The sequence below is a fragment of the Ictidomys tridecemlineatus genome, chromosome 5, assembly GCF_052094955.1.
Source record: "Ictidomys tridecemlineatus isolate mIctTri1 chromosome 5, mIctTri1.hap1, whole genome shotgun sequence".
Lineage (NCBI taxonomy): Eukaryota > Metazoa > Chordata > Mammalia > Rodentia > Sciuridae > Ictidomys > Ictidomys tridecemlineatus.
The window spans coordinates 13,257,558-13,274,065 of record NC_135481.1 but is presented as its reverse complement, the minus strand read 5'-3'; the positions used below and the strand labels follow the sequence as shown (position 1 = coordinate 13,274,065).

Below are 16,508 nucleotides of genomic sequence, written 5' to 3'. Positions count from 1 at the left end.
CACTACCAACTCCTAAGCTTTTTAGAGGTTATGAATTATAAATCATTCCACTTTCCCCACTGCTGGCCTTAGATTCAAATTTCTCAAATCTAATAATTTATTGTTCATTAATCTGATTTCCAGATTCAATATTTTGTTACTATGATATCTGTTTCTATTATACCTGTCCTGAGAGATGCTTTTGAAATGTCCCTTAACTCTCCTTTCAGTGGAGATGTGAATGGAAGAATGTGCATGTATTCTAATTGTTGCCTTACCTAAGAAGTTATCCCTACCAAAGTTAGTATTTAATTTTTATAATGAAAAATTAATCTTACCAACATAATTTATCAATTTCCGGACTCATCTGTGTTTCTTATATCCCACAACTTTCCTCTTACTTTACCTTTCTTGATGAAGAAGTACATTCTTTAATGATCATTTTATTGAAGACCTATGTGTGGCATATTCTCTTAGTCTTCAGAAATCTGAAAATGTCTTCACTCTGCCCTCATTCTTGAATGAGAGCTTGAAAACAAAAGTCTAGGCTGAAGCTCATTTTTGCTAGCATTTTGATGGTATTAATGGTTTTTCTTTTTGTCAATATAAATTACATTGTATTTCCTTTTTAACCACTTTTAAGATCTTCTCTTTAAATCTAATGGTATATAGTTCTACAATGTAATATTTAGTTGTATCTATATTTTTGTTCCCTCTTGGTACTCAAAGTACACAATCACCTAGTTTCAATTCTTGAAAATTATCAATAATTATCTCCATTTTATTTTAATTGGACTTATCAATTTTTATGTATTTTTTATCTGTGTTCTACATCTGGATGCATACTTTACACTATCTATAAATCAAAACTCAGTCTTTAAGTGTAACCAATCTTGAGTTTAGCCTGTCACAATTTTTTTTTTTCAGATCTGAAAATGTCTTTATTTTTTAGAAAATGGATTGCCTGTCACAATTTTTATCTCAGTGACTATCCTCAGGGCAATTAAATCAATGTAGTGGGGAGAGGCAGTAGGAAAGGGGACTCAGAGATGATTCTAAGGTTAGTGCAGATACCAAAACCAGTCAGTAGGGCTCTTAGAATAAAAAAAAAAAAAAAAAAAGGAATGACTAATTTCCAGTTAAGATAGTGAATTTGCTTTTGGATACATTCCATTTTAGGAAAATCTAAAAGAGATAGAAATATATTAAAATAATGAGGAAAATTAGAACCAAAAGGACAGCTATCCCAATCATGGGTTTAGTTCCCACTCTTAAAATAAAAATATCACACAAGATGGCACCTGTGACAAGTCATACACATGATAAAATATGCATTTAAAGAGTGAAATGATTATCCTGGATTTCATATTTTCTCTAAAAAATAATAGCTTATAGATATTTCTTGCATTTTCAACTTTTACACAATAGATAATATAGATCACTGTTTCTGTGACTTTGTTCATAATAGCACTCTCTGGAACATCCCTTTGTTCCTTCTTGCTTGCTACAAAATTCAGTCAAAATACCATCTTCTTGCAGGAAGTACCACCTTAGAAGCAGCAGCTCACAGCTCTCTCCTTTCTCCTCTGAATGTCCCTCACATGCCCTTACTTATCAACTGGGTTGCATTACTTTATATTTTTACATTAGAAGCTTTAAGGAAAGGGTTTGGCCTCTAGCAAGATACAACTGTCCTCAGGACAATGACTTGATTTTACCTCCTTTAGCATTGTGACCTGAAATGACAGGTAACAATATCTTATTGATAATTGTAGGTACTAAAACAGTTTTCAGATTTTTAAAAATACTGTGCAGATTATTTACCTCATTCAACTGTAATTGTAAACCATTGACTTTATCCAATAGTATCCTTTGTTCTTGCTGAATTTTTCTTAACCGCTCTTTCAAATCTTCATTTTCAATCTCCAGATCCTTAAAAGAGAAAACAGATAAAAATTTTTATAAAATAAATTTAAAAAGCAGTTTGATATCACAGATATACATATATATAAAACAGCTTTAAGTACAAATGATATAATTTCAATGACAATGTTACTCAAAATCTAAAAATGAGTAATAAAATTACTGTCCAATGATAATAAATATAAGTATATTAAAGAGAGTAACTAATCAATTTGATTTCAACAAATAAAAAATAAAAGCAACACTTGGAAACAGAACATGGCAGAATATGCCACTTTAACTTTTGCTTAAGAATTCCCAAGTTGCTGTGTACAGTGGTGCACACCTGTAATCCTAGGAGTGCAGGAGGATTTCGAGTTCAAAGACAGCCTCAGGAACTTAGCAAGGCCTTAGGAAATACAGTGAGACCCTGTCTCTAAATAAGACTTAAAAAAAAAAAAAAACTGGGAGTGGGGGGTGATGTGACTCAGTGGTTAAACTCCTCTGGGTTCAATCCCTGGAACAACAACAACAAAAAAAAAAACTCCAAAGTTTATGAAGAATTCTAATGCTTCTGTTAAACTAATCATTTCACAACTCTGATAAAATATGAAAGATTCCTACTTAAGTCCACAGTCTACTTTCTCAACACTACCTAGAAACCCAAATAAAATGCTTTTATTATATTGAAAGCAGCTATTTAACTTATAATTTAATGATGTTCCAGTAATAAACTAAGTATGAGTTCTTTCCTCAACATAATCCACTTAATAATTACTCTGGAAAACTTTGACCAACATAAAAAGGCACTGTGTAGTTAGTTTAACAAAATTATTTTTCTTCATAAAAATAAAAAATTTTTAAAGTTTAGATTTTATTTTTTTATATTACCATTACTTTTATTACCGCAATTAATTTTACAACATGAACATAAATAGTATGGTTTATAAAAGACACGAAAATCAAAAAGAGTTACATAAAATTGCTAAGTCATTTGATTTTCTAGTGTAATCAAAACAATGTATTCTATACTATACTTCTGTTATATACTTGAGTTACTTAATACAGACTCAAACACTCATAACAAAAGTCAATTTTTGAAGAAGAGTAAGAAAATATCCCAACCACAACAAACTTCCTTTACTTTCCCCATTCATTTCACCTGTGTCTCTGTTCTCACTTCCCCCATCCCACTATATACAACACTGAAATTCTTTTAAAAGTAAGATATTAATTTTTTTCTTTGTACCTGAATGTTTTGATGCTCCCTCTGATTTGACTTTATGTTTATTTCATCTTGCATGTGTGTCAAATTTCGCTTGGGTAAAACATTAAGAAAAGACAAATTAACAAGTATAAGAATATGGAACAGTAATATTTTCCTCAATAGTCAATACACCCAACCAGCGACTTTCAGTTCATTCAACATTAAATTTTACTGTGTATAACACAAGATGGCAGTATTTCCACTTAAAAACCCCTAAATGGAAAGCATCTTTAAGGATAGAGGCTTTAAATAAATCAAAGTATACTTTAAAACACTACCAATTTTTAAAACTTATTAAGGATTTATTTTAGCTAAACTCACAAAATTTAAAAAGGAAAATTTTTTACTAGATATAATATGAATGTTGTGCTTTTATAAAACATCATATACCACTTCATAGAAGAATTTAGTTTTTAAAAAATGGAGGGGAAGGGCTGGGGCTGGGGCTCAGCAGTACAGCATTCGCCTAGCAAGTGCAAGACGCTGGGTTCGATCCTCAGCACCACATAAAAATAAATAAAATAAAGGTATTGTGTCCAACTACAACTAAAAAAAATTTTTTTTTAAATGGAGAGGAAGAGGAAACCACATTAAGTTTGAAATATGGAGATTATTTCCTTTTCTGAGGACTGCTAAAACAAAGTATCAAGATGCGGTGTTAAGAAGAGACACTGACTTGGATATATAAAAGATCTCTAAATAACTCTGTTGGGTATATGTTCCATTTTTTTAACACTTACAGCTTTGGAACTTTATTCCAGTTTAGAGATTTGCTTTAACAAAAACAGAGCACAATGATTAAGCAAGGGAACAAATAACCTCCTTTTTAAAAAATCCAATTGGTCTTTAAATCTGCATAATAACCAATTTAGAAACATCACTCTTAAAGTTAAAAAAAGACTGCTTTAATTCCTCTAGATAATTTTTCATGTTTTATATTACTTGTTTGTTTAATCAATTTATTCAACTACCATTATATTGAGTTCGGATCTAGAATTCGGGGACAGGTCCCTTTAAAAAGATATTCTGTAGCCACAATTTCCAAAATATGTTTCTAGTTTCATTCATCCTACTAGAGGACTGTTCCTCAAGAGGCATTTGACATTTATTAACAGCTCACTTCATCCTATCACTCTTATTTTTTTATTGTTTTTGAGACACGGGTCACTGTGTTGCCCAGACCAATCTCAGATTCTCGAAATCACTGTGTTGCCCAGACTCAGTCAATCCTCCTGCCTGGGACTACAGGTGTCCACTATGGCTCCCGGCTCATCATAAAGCCCTCATTCCCAGCCTTCCTCTCAGAATCCTCACCTATTTCCTCCACTCCTTAACCCACCCCGCTCAGACAAACTAAGTCAACTCCACCCACGAAGACCCAGCTTCCTGACAAGGCCTTCTTAGCAACAAGTAGAGAAAGTTCCTTGCACTTCCAGCTCCAAGAGGCAGTGACCCAGGCACAACTAATGGCTGATATAAGCCTTCCGCAAGCTGTTGGTCTTCAGAAGACATACTTGAAGTCTTTACCACCCCAAGTTCTTGTTAACACAGCACCTGGTTATTTTACCACTCTCTCCTTCTGCCCCCTCCATCTTGTACACAGCACTTCTGCCAACCTGAGCTTCTACTGTCCCACAGGTGGGTGAAACACACTCCCTCATCAAGGGTTGGAACTTGCCTCCCCCTCAGCCTGTGAACTTCTCTGGAGCCCCCACTCTCTCCATCTTCATCCTTTAATACTGTTTCCTTCGTAGCATCTGCTCTGATGCAATTAGTCATTTTTTTATTGTTTTTCTCTCTCAATAACCTGGTAGCTGCATGAGGGCAACAACTTGGCACCTGGCAATATCCTGACACTTAGAACAGTGACTGGCACACTGTAGGTGTTTGTTGAACAAACAACTAAGTCTTCCTTTTACAACTATATTACAGGTTTCTTGATAATAGGGACTGCATGGCTTGTACAAAAACAGATCCTATTTATAGTAGATAGTCTATAAGGATATTCAATAAATACTGGAAACAGGAATTAGGAGTCATTACTCTTACTGCTCCTAGTAGAAAATTAACTCCTTGTATTCACTCAGAAATCCTTATAGTACTGAGCAGAGTACTATTCCCATGTAAATATTCAATAATTCTTTATTTTAAATATCTGTACATTTCAGAACTCATTTTTCTCTTCTGTGGGATGGCTGGTATAAACACAAGAGAATACTTTTTATCTCACTCGACTCCTACTTAAATTATCTGAGAAACAGGGAGAAGGTTGATGAAAAAGAAAGTATCAACAGACATGACCCATGTATGAACATGTTACTTCATTCTGATGGATTGAAAAGGAGAACAAGCTTTAATACAGCTTTCAGATTGAGGTGAGAGGTAGAGATAATGGTGCAGAATGATGAATAGAATTGCTCAGAAGGTACCTGATTACTTTTTCTTCAGGGTTTGGAAGTGCCCAGGTTCCTCTCACTAGAGAAAAGCTGAAAGCCTGGAAGGGAACAGCCAGCAGAAGAGGAAAGCTGCCTACACTAGCTCTGCAGCCAGAGTGCTGTCAACCACCCCACTTCAACTCAAAAAGATGAGAGGAAAACACAAGACATTTACTCAAACCAGGACATAAAACCAGGGTTAAACTGTGATTTGTTAAGTGGTTAGTATAAAGTATGAATTGTTCCATGTGCTATTTTTTAAAGTCCTCAATTGAGTATACATAGAAAAAAGACTTTTAGAAATAGAAAATACTCTATATTAACAGTGATATTGAAATCACAATAGATAATCAGTTCTTAACTGTTTTCTTCAGTTCTTACTGCACTAAAAGAATTTTCCCAAATCAGTACAGATTGGCTCTGTTGTTGAGAGAAGATAGGGGGAAATTGCCTATGATCTGCCAGGCTAAAATTCATCATTAAATAATTTCAGTGAGGTGTGATATCACCACATACATGAAACCAAATGACCCAACCAGGAGGCTATTTTTTCCCCACTGGATACACTCATTGTGATTACGATCCATTACCAGGCTAAGTGATATTATCTTAATATAATAGGATCTTATGACCTTAATACTACATTCTACATGGGCATGATAAACTAGGGAGATAGAAAGCATGCACTTAAATTCACAATGAGTTGTGTATAATCATTGACCAGCTTTATTAAGTACTTTACTTAAATTGCACAATACCTACAATTTTTAAAAATTAAAATTAAGATCTACCTGTTGCAGAGATGGTCCTTTCTTCCAAAGTTCTCTCCCTAAAGATTTAAAGAGAGAAAAACAGTGAAACAGCAGAGTATTATGGGTACATATGCATTCCTTAACTATACCACTCAGTCAATATTAACTAAATAAATCTTAAAGTTTCCTCTACAGCTTACTACTTTTTAGTTTTAATTCTTAAATTCATGCTTAAAACAACAATAAAATAACATTTTTGCTAACCAAATTAACAAAGGTTTTTTTATATGACAATATTTAGATAACTGAAACATCAACTTGTTAAACTATCTCGAAAGCCATAATGTACATATCCTAAAGCCTAGTGATTCAATTTCTAGGAACTGATCTCAAGGGAATAATAAATAAACATATGCCCAAAACACATAAGGACAAACCAGTGAAAAAACAGATATAACTTAGATACCACCAACAGAAAATTGTCTTAATTAATTGCCTTAATTTAAGTAAATGGAATCCTATGCATTAATAAAAATTATACTAAAAATATGAGGAAAAAATAGAAAAAAGAAAAAGTCTTCAAAATATGTTACATAAAAAAGTAAGCTACAACTCAGTGTTATAGGTGACCTCAATTTTATAGATAAGGAAAAGACTGGACAGCTATGCTTCAAAATATCTACAGAGGCTTCTCAGTGGCAGGATGAGTGTCTAACTTTATTCACTGTGCTCTTTTGCATTTTCCAATTTTTCTTTCATAAATAGAAAAACACTTGGTATAGGCATTTGATATATATAACATTTGAATACTTTATATACATATGTTAAAATGTTTTTTTTCTTTAAAATTTCCTGAGTATAAAGTTAGGAGCTTCACTCCTTATCAAAAATATTAATATATGCAGTTTTTATGTGTCAATTAAAAAATATTAGTAAAACCCTTGAGTTGACTCTTCCTCTCAGTTCTTAAATTAGTCCACAGTATATCAGGATTTATTTGATAAACTGCACAATAAATGTGACAGACACTGTCCCAAAACAAAGGGGTATGATGTAAGTAAGCAAATCTATGGTACAAAGGGAGGGAAACCAACACTTTATTAAAACTTTATTATTTATTATCTAAGTCTTTAAAAAGCTGCTCTTTCTTAACCTGGACTTTTCTAGTCATAGACAACTGCTAATACCTTTGCTGGTGTTTTCTGATGCGGTCTTCAGTAAGGTTAGAATGTCCAGATTGTCACCAATTCTTGCGTAGTAAGAACTATCATGGCCAAGGGCGTCCAGTAAGCTTACATCAGCACCATTTTTAATTAAGATTTCTACTGCATCTCTGCAACCATACTCACAACCCAGCATGAGAGCCGTTCTAAAAGGAAAGGGGAAGAATAAAAGACCTTGAGGAAAATTCAAGGAAATGTTTCAAAAATATTCAGCTAGAGGCCTCCTTAAAACATCAGTAGTACTTTAAAGAGATTATACTCATTACAGATACAGATTTTACCTTATCTGTTTATCTTACATTTTTATTTCATCACATTTATAAAAAAACATTTACTTTATGTTTGCAGAGCTTAAACCTTATGCTCTCTTATATACTTTAATTACTTGTCAAACTAAACTTGTTTATTCCAGTTAATCAAATGTGGTATAAATAATTACCATAAAAAATTTTCTACAACTAATATTGTCACCCCCTCTGCTCAAACCTTAACTCAGTCTTTTCATAAACTGAACCACATCACACAAACTTCCCCGAGAAATCATTTATCCTCCAAGGGAGGGCTTTCTATCTTTAAGCTTCATTTAAAACTTGTCTCATTAAATGAACTTTCCTCAACTACTCACACATTAACATAGACCATTCCTTTATTCTGCATGAGAAAGCCATCAGCACTTAAACATTTCACATATGTCAGCAAATAATCATCATGAAATAATACAATTAACTTGTCATGGAAATTTAGAAGGACCCTAAAAATTATTTTGTCAAATTGTTTTTACAAATAGAAGAAGACCTTAGAAGATGGAAAAATATACCCTGTTCATGGATAGGAAGAAGTAACATCATCAAAATGGTGATATTACCCAAAGTTCTCTATAGGTTTAATGCAATGACAATCAAAATCCCAACAGCATTTCTTGTAGAAATAGATAAAGCAATCATGAAATTCATATGGAAAAACAAAAGACCCAGAATAGCAAAAGCAATTCTAAGCAGGAAGTGTGAATCAGGCGGTAGAGGGATACTAGATTTCATACTATACTACAGAGCAATAGTAACAAAAACAGCATGGTACTGGTACCAAAACAGGCAGGTGGACCAATGGTACAGAATAGAGGACACAGAGGCCAATCCACAAAATTACAACTTTCTTATATTTGATAAAGGGGCTAAAAGCATGCAATGGAGGAAGGATAGCATCTTCAACAAATGGTGCTGGAAAAACTGGAAATCCATATGCAACAAAATGAAGCTGAACCCCTTTCTCTAGCCATGCACAAAAGTTAACTCAAAATGGATCAAAGAGCTTGATATCAAATCAGAGACTCTGCGTCTGATAGAAGAAAAAATTGGCTCCGATCTACATATTGTGGGGTTGGGCTCCAAATTCCTTAATAGGACGCCCATAGCCCAAGAGTTAATAACAAGAATAAACAAATGGGACCTACTTAAACTAAAAAATTTTTTCTCAGCAAGAGAAACAATAAGAGAGGTAAATAGGGAGCCTACATCCTGGGAACAAATTTTTACCCCTCACACTTCAGATAGAACCCTAATATCCAGAATATACAAAGAACTCAAAAAATTAGACAATAAGATAACAAATAACCCAATCAACAAATGGGCCAAAGACCTGGATAGACACTTCTCAGAGGAGGACATACAATCAATCAACAAGTACATGAAAAAATGCTCACCATCTCTAGCAGTCAGAGAAATGCAAATCAAAACCACCCTAAGATACCATCTCACTCCAGTAAGATTAGCAGCCATTATGAAGGCAAACAACAAGAAGGTGCTGGAGAGGATGTGGAGGAAAAGGTACTCTTGTACATTGCTGGTGGGACTGCAAATTGGTGTGGCCAATTTGGAAAGCAGTATGGAGATTCCTGGGAAAGCTGGGAATGGAACCACCATTTGACCCAGCTATTGCCCTTCTCAGACTATTCCCTGAAGACCTTAAAAGAGCATACTACAGGATACTGCCACAACAATGTTCATAGCAGCACAATTCACAATAGCTAGACTGTGGAACCAACCCAGATGCCCTTCAATAGATGAATGGATAAAAAAAAAAATGTGGCATTTATACACCATGGAGTATTACGCAGCACTAAAAAATGACAAAATCATGGAATTTGCAGGGAAATGGATGGCACTAGAGCAGATTATGCTAAATGAAGCTAGCCAATCCCTAAAAATCAAATGCCAAATATCTTCTTTGATATAATGAGAACAACTAAGAACACAGCAGGGAGGAAGAGCAGGAAGAAAAGATCAACTTTAAACAGAGACATGAGGTGGGATGGAAAGGGAGAGAAAAGGGAAATTGCATGGAAATGGAAGGAGACCCTCAATGATATACAAAATTACATATAAAAGAATTTGAGGGGGAAGGGAAAAAAAACAAGAGAAAGAATTAAATTACAACAGATTGGGTAGAGAGAGAAGATGGCAGGAGAGGGGAGGGGGGATAGTAGAGGATAGGAAAGGTAGCAGAATACAACAGTTACTAATATGGCATTATGTAAAAATGTGGATGTGTAATTGATGTGATTCTGCAATCTGTATTTGGGGTAAAAATGGGAGTTCATAACCCACTTGAATTGAATGTATGAAAAATGATATGTCAAGAGTTTTGTAATGTTTTGAATAACCAATTAAAAAAAAAGAAAAAAAATTGTTTCTACAACTAAGGGAACCAACACCTAACAAAATAAAGTGACTCATCATCAAACTTCAATTGAGACTACTGAATTTCATAAGAAAATTATTCTTGTCTTTACTATCCTATGTAAGCTCTTTCTTATACAACCAATACCCCCATAATTGCTGGTATAAAATTCTATACAAAATAGGCATTAACAAAGTTGTATTATTAGCTTTAAAAAATGCCAAAAACTCAATAACAACCACAAAAAACTTGAATACAGTGTCAAAACTATAATTTTAAAATCATTTGCTATCTAGCAAGTTTATAAAACATCACGGTGTGTGTGTGTGTGTGTTTGTATGTGTGTGTAAAACAAAAGAACTATAAAAATGTAAGGCATTATACATAAATCACCCAGATCAACCCTCTGTAATCCCAAATTTTAATTTTAGAATCAAATTTTATTAGTTATGCTTAGACAAACAGATTATAGTATCTGCACAAAATAATACAAGAATTCCATCTTCTTAATCATATTAGTGATTTAATTGCTTAAGAATTTCCTCCATTGAGATGTCTGCACAATAAAAACAATTAGAATTATAAATATGACATCTAAAAACTATTTTATTTGTCTTCTTTCAATGAACTATAAATAGTATACATGTTTAGAAGAATAAAATTAAATAAAAAGAACAAATTTATTAGTAATTATTTGTAAAATCCCAGAAACTTAGCTATAAATTATTACAACAGCTCAACTAATTAGGGGAATATATTTCAGATATTTGCCACCAGAAAGTTTGTGACCATATATACATCAGAATTATAATATAGAAAACACCATGACACACTGGACTCAGAGAAGGAGAAAAGGCAGACTGTGGGTGGAAGTTAGCAGAGCAGATTACCTGAAAAACATTCATATACAGGGGGAAAGTAAACTAAGGGAAGCTTAGGATGAAGAAACAGACTCATTTTCAGAGGAGACAGCACTGTGCTCTGATAGGCTAAGGAGAAAACACCTCAAGAAAATCTAAATTGACCATGTCAAGCTTTACAATGTCCAATGAATCTAAAAAAAATTTCACAAGTGAAGAAAACAGTCTATAGATATAATTTTTTAAATTCTTCTGTATTTTGTATTTATGCCCATTTCATTAAAGATTTTTTTTAAAGCTTAAAATAACAGGGATGTACTTCCTTTTTCCTTCAGTTCCCTGACCCAAATATAGGCCCTAATCACTGCTTTTATTCACCATTTAACCTGTCATTTCCCCCTATTTTCCTCTCATTTATCCTTCAGCAGACTGAAGAAAAGTGAGGGATGGATGATAATTCCAAAGAAGAGCAAGCAAAGGAGGGGAGAGGAGAAGGAGAGGGAAAGGCCAAATCACAGCAGCAAAGTTTCAGAATCACTGTGCTTCCAGCTGCTACCTTGGAGCCAAGAAAAAAGAATTACCTGTTTTGTTTGTCTCTGGAATTAATATCTGCCCCTCTATCTATCAGCAGTTGACATATTGTTGGCCTACACATCTGAGTAGCAAGAACAAGTGGTGTCCGCCCATCCTAAGCAACAAGAAAAATAAACCAGCATTAAGAAAAGAAAGTTAGAACACATGAGACAAAATGAGAATAAAAACATAAACTAACTTACTATATCCTTGGCATTCACAGAGGCCCCATGGTCACAAAGCAACTGTATGCTAGAAGGACAGTCTGCCATTGCTTTGAGAAAGAAAGAAAAGTGATAAATGCTGAACATCTGTTAGGACACATGGTGCTTTTCTAGGTACATATAAAGCAATATAGTTCTTCAATTTCTACACCACCAATCTTTATATTCATCATCCTCAGTGTAGCATTATAAGCATCAATTTTCTATTTAAAAATGGGTTAAATGAGATCATTTTGTAACTTTTTGAATAATTTATTAGGATCAAGGAACTACTGTCATCCTTGTAGAAGATAAGAATATATTACTAATCAAGGGCAAAAGAGATAATAAAAACCAAACTTAAATTTTCTATTTATAGCATGTTTTTAAACATAGCTACAACTACCTTGTTTCTTGAAGTTAGTGGGTTTTTTTAAAAAATTTTATAGTACAGTCACAGTGAGTAAAGAATGAAACATACAATTCACATTTTATTTTAAAAGTAGAGAATGCAATATCTGCCCTTTAATGATGGAAATTGGGTCATTTTGCTTAAAATTATAAAATCACATAACACTTCTTCTTGACTAACACTAGACTTCATATTTACATTGGGAAACAATTTTTATTAAATTCAGACTGTTTACACGCCTCATGATTTTTTTTCAAAGCCTTATGAGCACCTTATTTTTTCCCCTTGGTGGAATTTAATAGAATAAAACAAAATATACGTAAGAAAATCAAGTAAATTTTAATTTTTGTCTCTGAGCCAGCAAATCCCTCATTAAAATGCTAATCAAACTTAAAGAAATAAACCAAACTGAATACATTAATTCAGAAACTAAAATTTATAACTAGCCAGGTTCAACTATAAATGAGAATTAAAAATGAAAGGCTTAATAAATTCCAGGGTTATAATATACTGAACATGTAAAAGTTAGTATTAAAGGTCCATGGTGAAGACTGTTAGCTAGTCACCCAACTTGGATTACCCTCTCTTCCATGATAATAAAGTTGTATTGAGCACATAGTGACTCATCTAATGACTCCATTTTCCATCCCTCCCCCCAATAGCCAAGTGTGGCCATGTGACTTTGATTCTGTCTATGAAATGTGATAAGAGTGATGTGTGTCACTTCCCAGTCTAGACCTTAAAAGACTAGTGATGCCTTCCTCTACAATCTTTTCCCTTCCTACGAGCTGGAACACAGAGGTGCCTGCTATCAGCTCAGCCTTAAAATTGAGAACAACTCTAAAAGATAGTAAATCTGCTAAATGGAAGAAATTTGGGTTTCTAAATGACCCTGTGGAGCGAAGCATTAGCCAATGTGAAGATCAGGTCTGTGACATGAAAGAAAGAAATTCTGTCTTTCCTTTAAAGCCAATGTTAATGTTATTTTATGGTTTGTTATATAGTAACTTAGCCTAAGACAAAAATTACTATCGAATGGGGTGCTAATATAACAAATACATAAAATAAACAGTACAGATTTAATGGTTGAATGCCATGTGATGAGTTAACAAATCTCAGGCTAGAAATCTGGTGAACCTCTTATGCTGTGACAAAATATTTTACACAGCTATCATCTATGATAATTTAGAAGGTATACCATGTGATTATGAAGGCTTTCTTGGTTAGGCAATAGAAAAGAGCCATACTAATAGGATATATTTAATAATATATGTATTTGAGACCTCACAAGTGTGGTGAAGCAAATTGTTTCTCTATACCAAACAATACAAACAATATAAAATCATTGTTGCTTACAACTTTTCTCAAAGGCCTTATAGCAAGGGGGAAAAAAGATCAAATCCTAGAATAAAGATAAGATTGAGGATGTTATATTAACATTCAAGACTATTGTTTCAGATGGCTTTAAGATAAGTAGCCATTAAAATAAGATTAAAAAAAAATCCTGAGTCTAGAAATAAAGAAAAGAGATAATGGAGGGTTAAGAACCATATGTCCAGCACATAACTTCTGATATGGTTCTTGGTATATAAGTGGTTGGAAGCAAATAGATTTTGAGGGAATTGTCCTACTGCAAAAGCCCAGTCAGCTGAAACTCAGTTGTTCCAAACTTAATCTGCTTCCACAAAGGGCAACTTTCTCCAATAATCAATTTACCTGTCTTAGAGGAATATAGACTAGTAGGACTCTCCCTAAAGGCAGGGCCAGGAGCCACAGAGAGCAATGGATAAGGGATGTCTCCCATAAAACATAAGGGGAAGGTGGCAGCACCAGTAGAACAAATCAAGAAATTGAACCCTAGGACCTCAGCAGGAAGTCCTGTTCCAAGTTCTGCTCAGCAGGATTTGATACCTGTTACTAACTAGTGAGTGCTGTTTGTCCCTGTTCCTTCCTTCCAAAAAGGAATCTTTATTTTACTTACCCTGTTCTTGTGCCTTCATTCTATATTATAAGGAGATACCTTCCCTTTGAATTTATAGACTGCTAGACTATGAAGTGTTACCTCAGAGCCAAAATGATAAAACCGTCACAACATCCAGAAATCCTGGACTTTGAGCTAGAGCTGAAGAACTGATTTATGTATTCTCACCCTTGAGAAGAAGATGAAGGATTCCATGTGTAGGGAGTAGAGGCTACAGAAATATCTGGAAGGATAGAGTTGGACTGGAACAGAAATTGTGAAATCTGTTCTCCCCTTTTTCAACTGTGTAATAACCTGACTAGTCATCTAGAAACTACACTTCTGAGCCCCCTTTACAGATAAAAAAAATGCCACCTGGCTTTGCTTTTTTCAGGAGAATATGAATGGAGGGTTATTTACCACTTCTAAGTTTGGGCCTTAGACTTTGAGCATGTGGACAACCAAGTTCCCTTTCCACTCACTTCTAGTCCCCTCATAGACAAGACTATAACTGCTTCAACCACACAGTTGAGGAAGAAACCCAGAAGATAGAGTAGCAACAAGATGAAAAGAATTTCATACAGAAATGACCATGAGTCACCTGCCAATCTATACTACATTCAAAAGTTTTTTGTAAGAAGCTTATATTAGAGTTCTTTTGGTAGAGCACTAAAAAGATATCCATCCTACCAATAAATGTATTGAACAAATATTAAGATTTCAGTTGATCAGGTGGTACCAGTTCTAAATAAAGGGGATAAAATTCATAATAACTCTTGGAATTTTATTGTAAGGCTGAAATGATAATGTACATGAAAATGCTTTGCATATAATACCATTCTATATAAAAATAAAAGAGAAGAAAATGCATTGAGAAATAAAAATAGAAAAGCACCTAAAATGCAAAAGAGAAAAAAGTGAAAGAAAATTAAGACATAAAAAGTTAAAGGAAATTAAAGGGTATCTTTAATATGGACCACTGTAAGTCATGCAAATAGTCCCTTTACATGAAAAGAGAGGGTAGATTTATTTTTTTCATTCTAGTAAACTATAGAAATTTCATATTGAAAAGAACCACACAAGAAGTCAGGCTATCTTACATTCCAAAAATACCTGAACATCTAACTTTTTCAATGTATTTTCTTTATGACACTTAAAGAATAATTCAGACACTTTGACACATAAGTGTGAACAATAAACTCTGTGAAATTACTAGTAAATTTTTTTATATAGCACATTACAGTGATATGAAATTTAGTATTGACACCTCTAAGTCAAAACAATCACCATAATTAATTAATTAAGGCACTATTTATGATTTAAATGTAATAGTATTATTAACTTCATTCTGCAAGTGAGAAAAAATAAGGCTTAGATATGCTAATTAGGTGCATTCAATTTTAGAAACAAAAGTCTTTCCCACTTCCCATATATCTTAACAATTCACACACACACCACACACACACACACACACACACACAGTGCTTGGAGCTCCTTGACAGCAGGGTATGCTGTATTTATCTTTGTGCCTTTAGTATCTAACAAACTGGCCTGTAAAAATTCACTGATTCAATCTTTTTAAACTTCATAATCTAATAAATTATACATAGAAGTGTAGAGCATTCTTTATTTCACCATGAATCATACCAATACATGTTAAAACTTCAACATTAATTTAAATGATTAGATATTTTAACAAACATTTGTGTTCATGTGAAACCTTTGCTTACCTGCATCATGAAGTGCAGTTCTCCCCTGAAGGTCTACATGTTCAGTAGGACAATTGTACTGTTAAGACACAGAAACTTGGGTGATCTGAGAGAGTTTTGTTTTAAAATTCAATATCCAGACTGAAATGAACAGCTGTTATTTCTTAAAATATTCCAAATATCAAAGAAACTTAAGACTTTTTAGACAATGTAGCAAATATTTTGACATGAAACAAATATAATAACATGATATAACTGTAAATTTCATGGTATTTCACCAAAAAGGAAACATACGGTACATTACAATAGCACGGAATATTGAAAATATGTTTGTTTGTTTGTTTGTTTTTTCAGTGAAATTTAAAACAAACTTATGAACAAGAACAAATAAATCCTACTGTGAAATTTAGTGGAAGACCCTTTGATTAAATTCAGCCAACTAGTTCACAGAATTTTGTGGTTGCTGGATTAAAAGTTTAACTAATAATGTTAATATTATGTAGTCAAAGTTATCTACATTTATATAGAAATATATAAATCATATCTTCTATCACTTT

General features: G+C 33.5%; 1 protein-coding gene across 9 annotated transcripts in view; it reads right to left on the bottom strand.

Moving 5' to 3' along the window:
- Uaca (uveal autoantigen with coiled-coil domains and ankyrin repeats) overlaps positions 1 to 16,508 on the bottom strand; it is a 99,259-nt gene that overhangs the window by 20,546 nt on the left and 62,205 nt on the right. For all 9 annotated transcript variants that reach the window (XM_005316740.5, XM_040274115.2, XM_078049360.1 and 6 more), the window contains 7 exons: positions 15,973 to 16,030; positions 11,871 to 11,941; positions 11,676 to 11,782; positions 7,523 to 7,704; positions 6,375 to 6,412; positions 3,131 to 3,199; positions 1,804 to 1,911 (listed from right to left, as the gene is read on the bottom strand). In XM_005316740.5, coding sequence (XP_005316797.1) covers positions 1,804 to 1,911; positions 3,131 to 3,199; positions 6,375 to 6,412; positions 7,523 to 7,704; positions 11,676 to 11,782; positions 11,871 to 11,941; positions 15,973 to 16,030 — 633 coding nt within the window. The remainder of the gene's footprint in view (positions 1 to 1,803; positions 1,912 to 3,130; positions 3,200 to 6,374; positions 6,413 to 7,522; positions 7,705 to 11,675; positions 11,783 to 11,870; positions 11,942 to 15,972; positions 16,031 to 16,508) is intronic.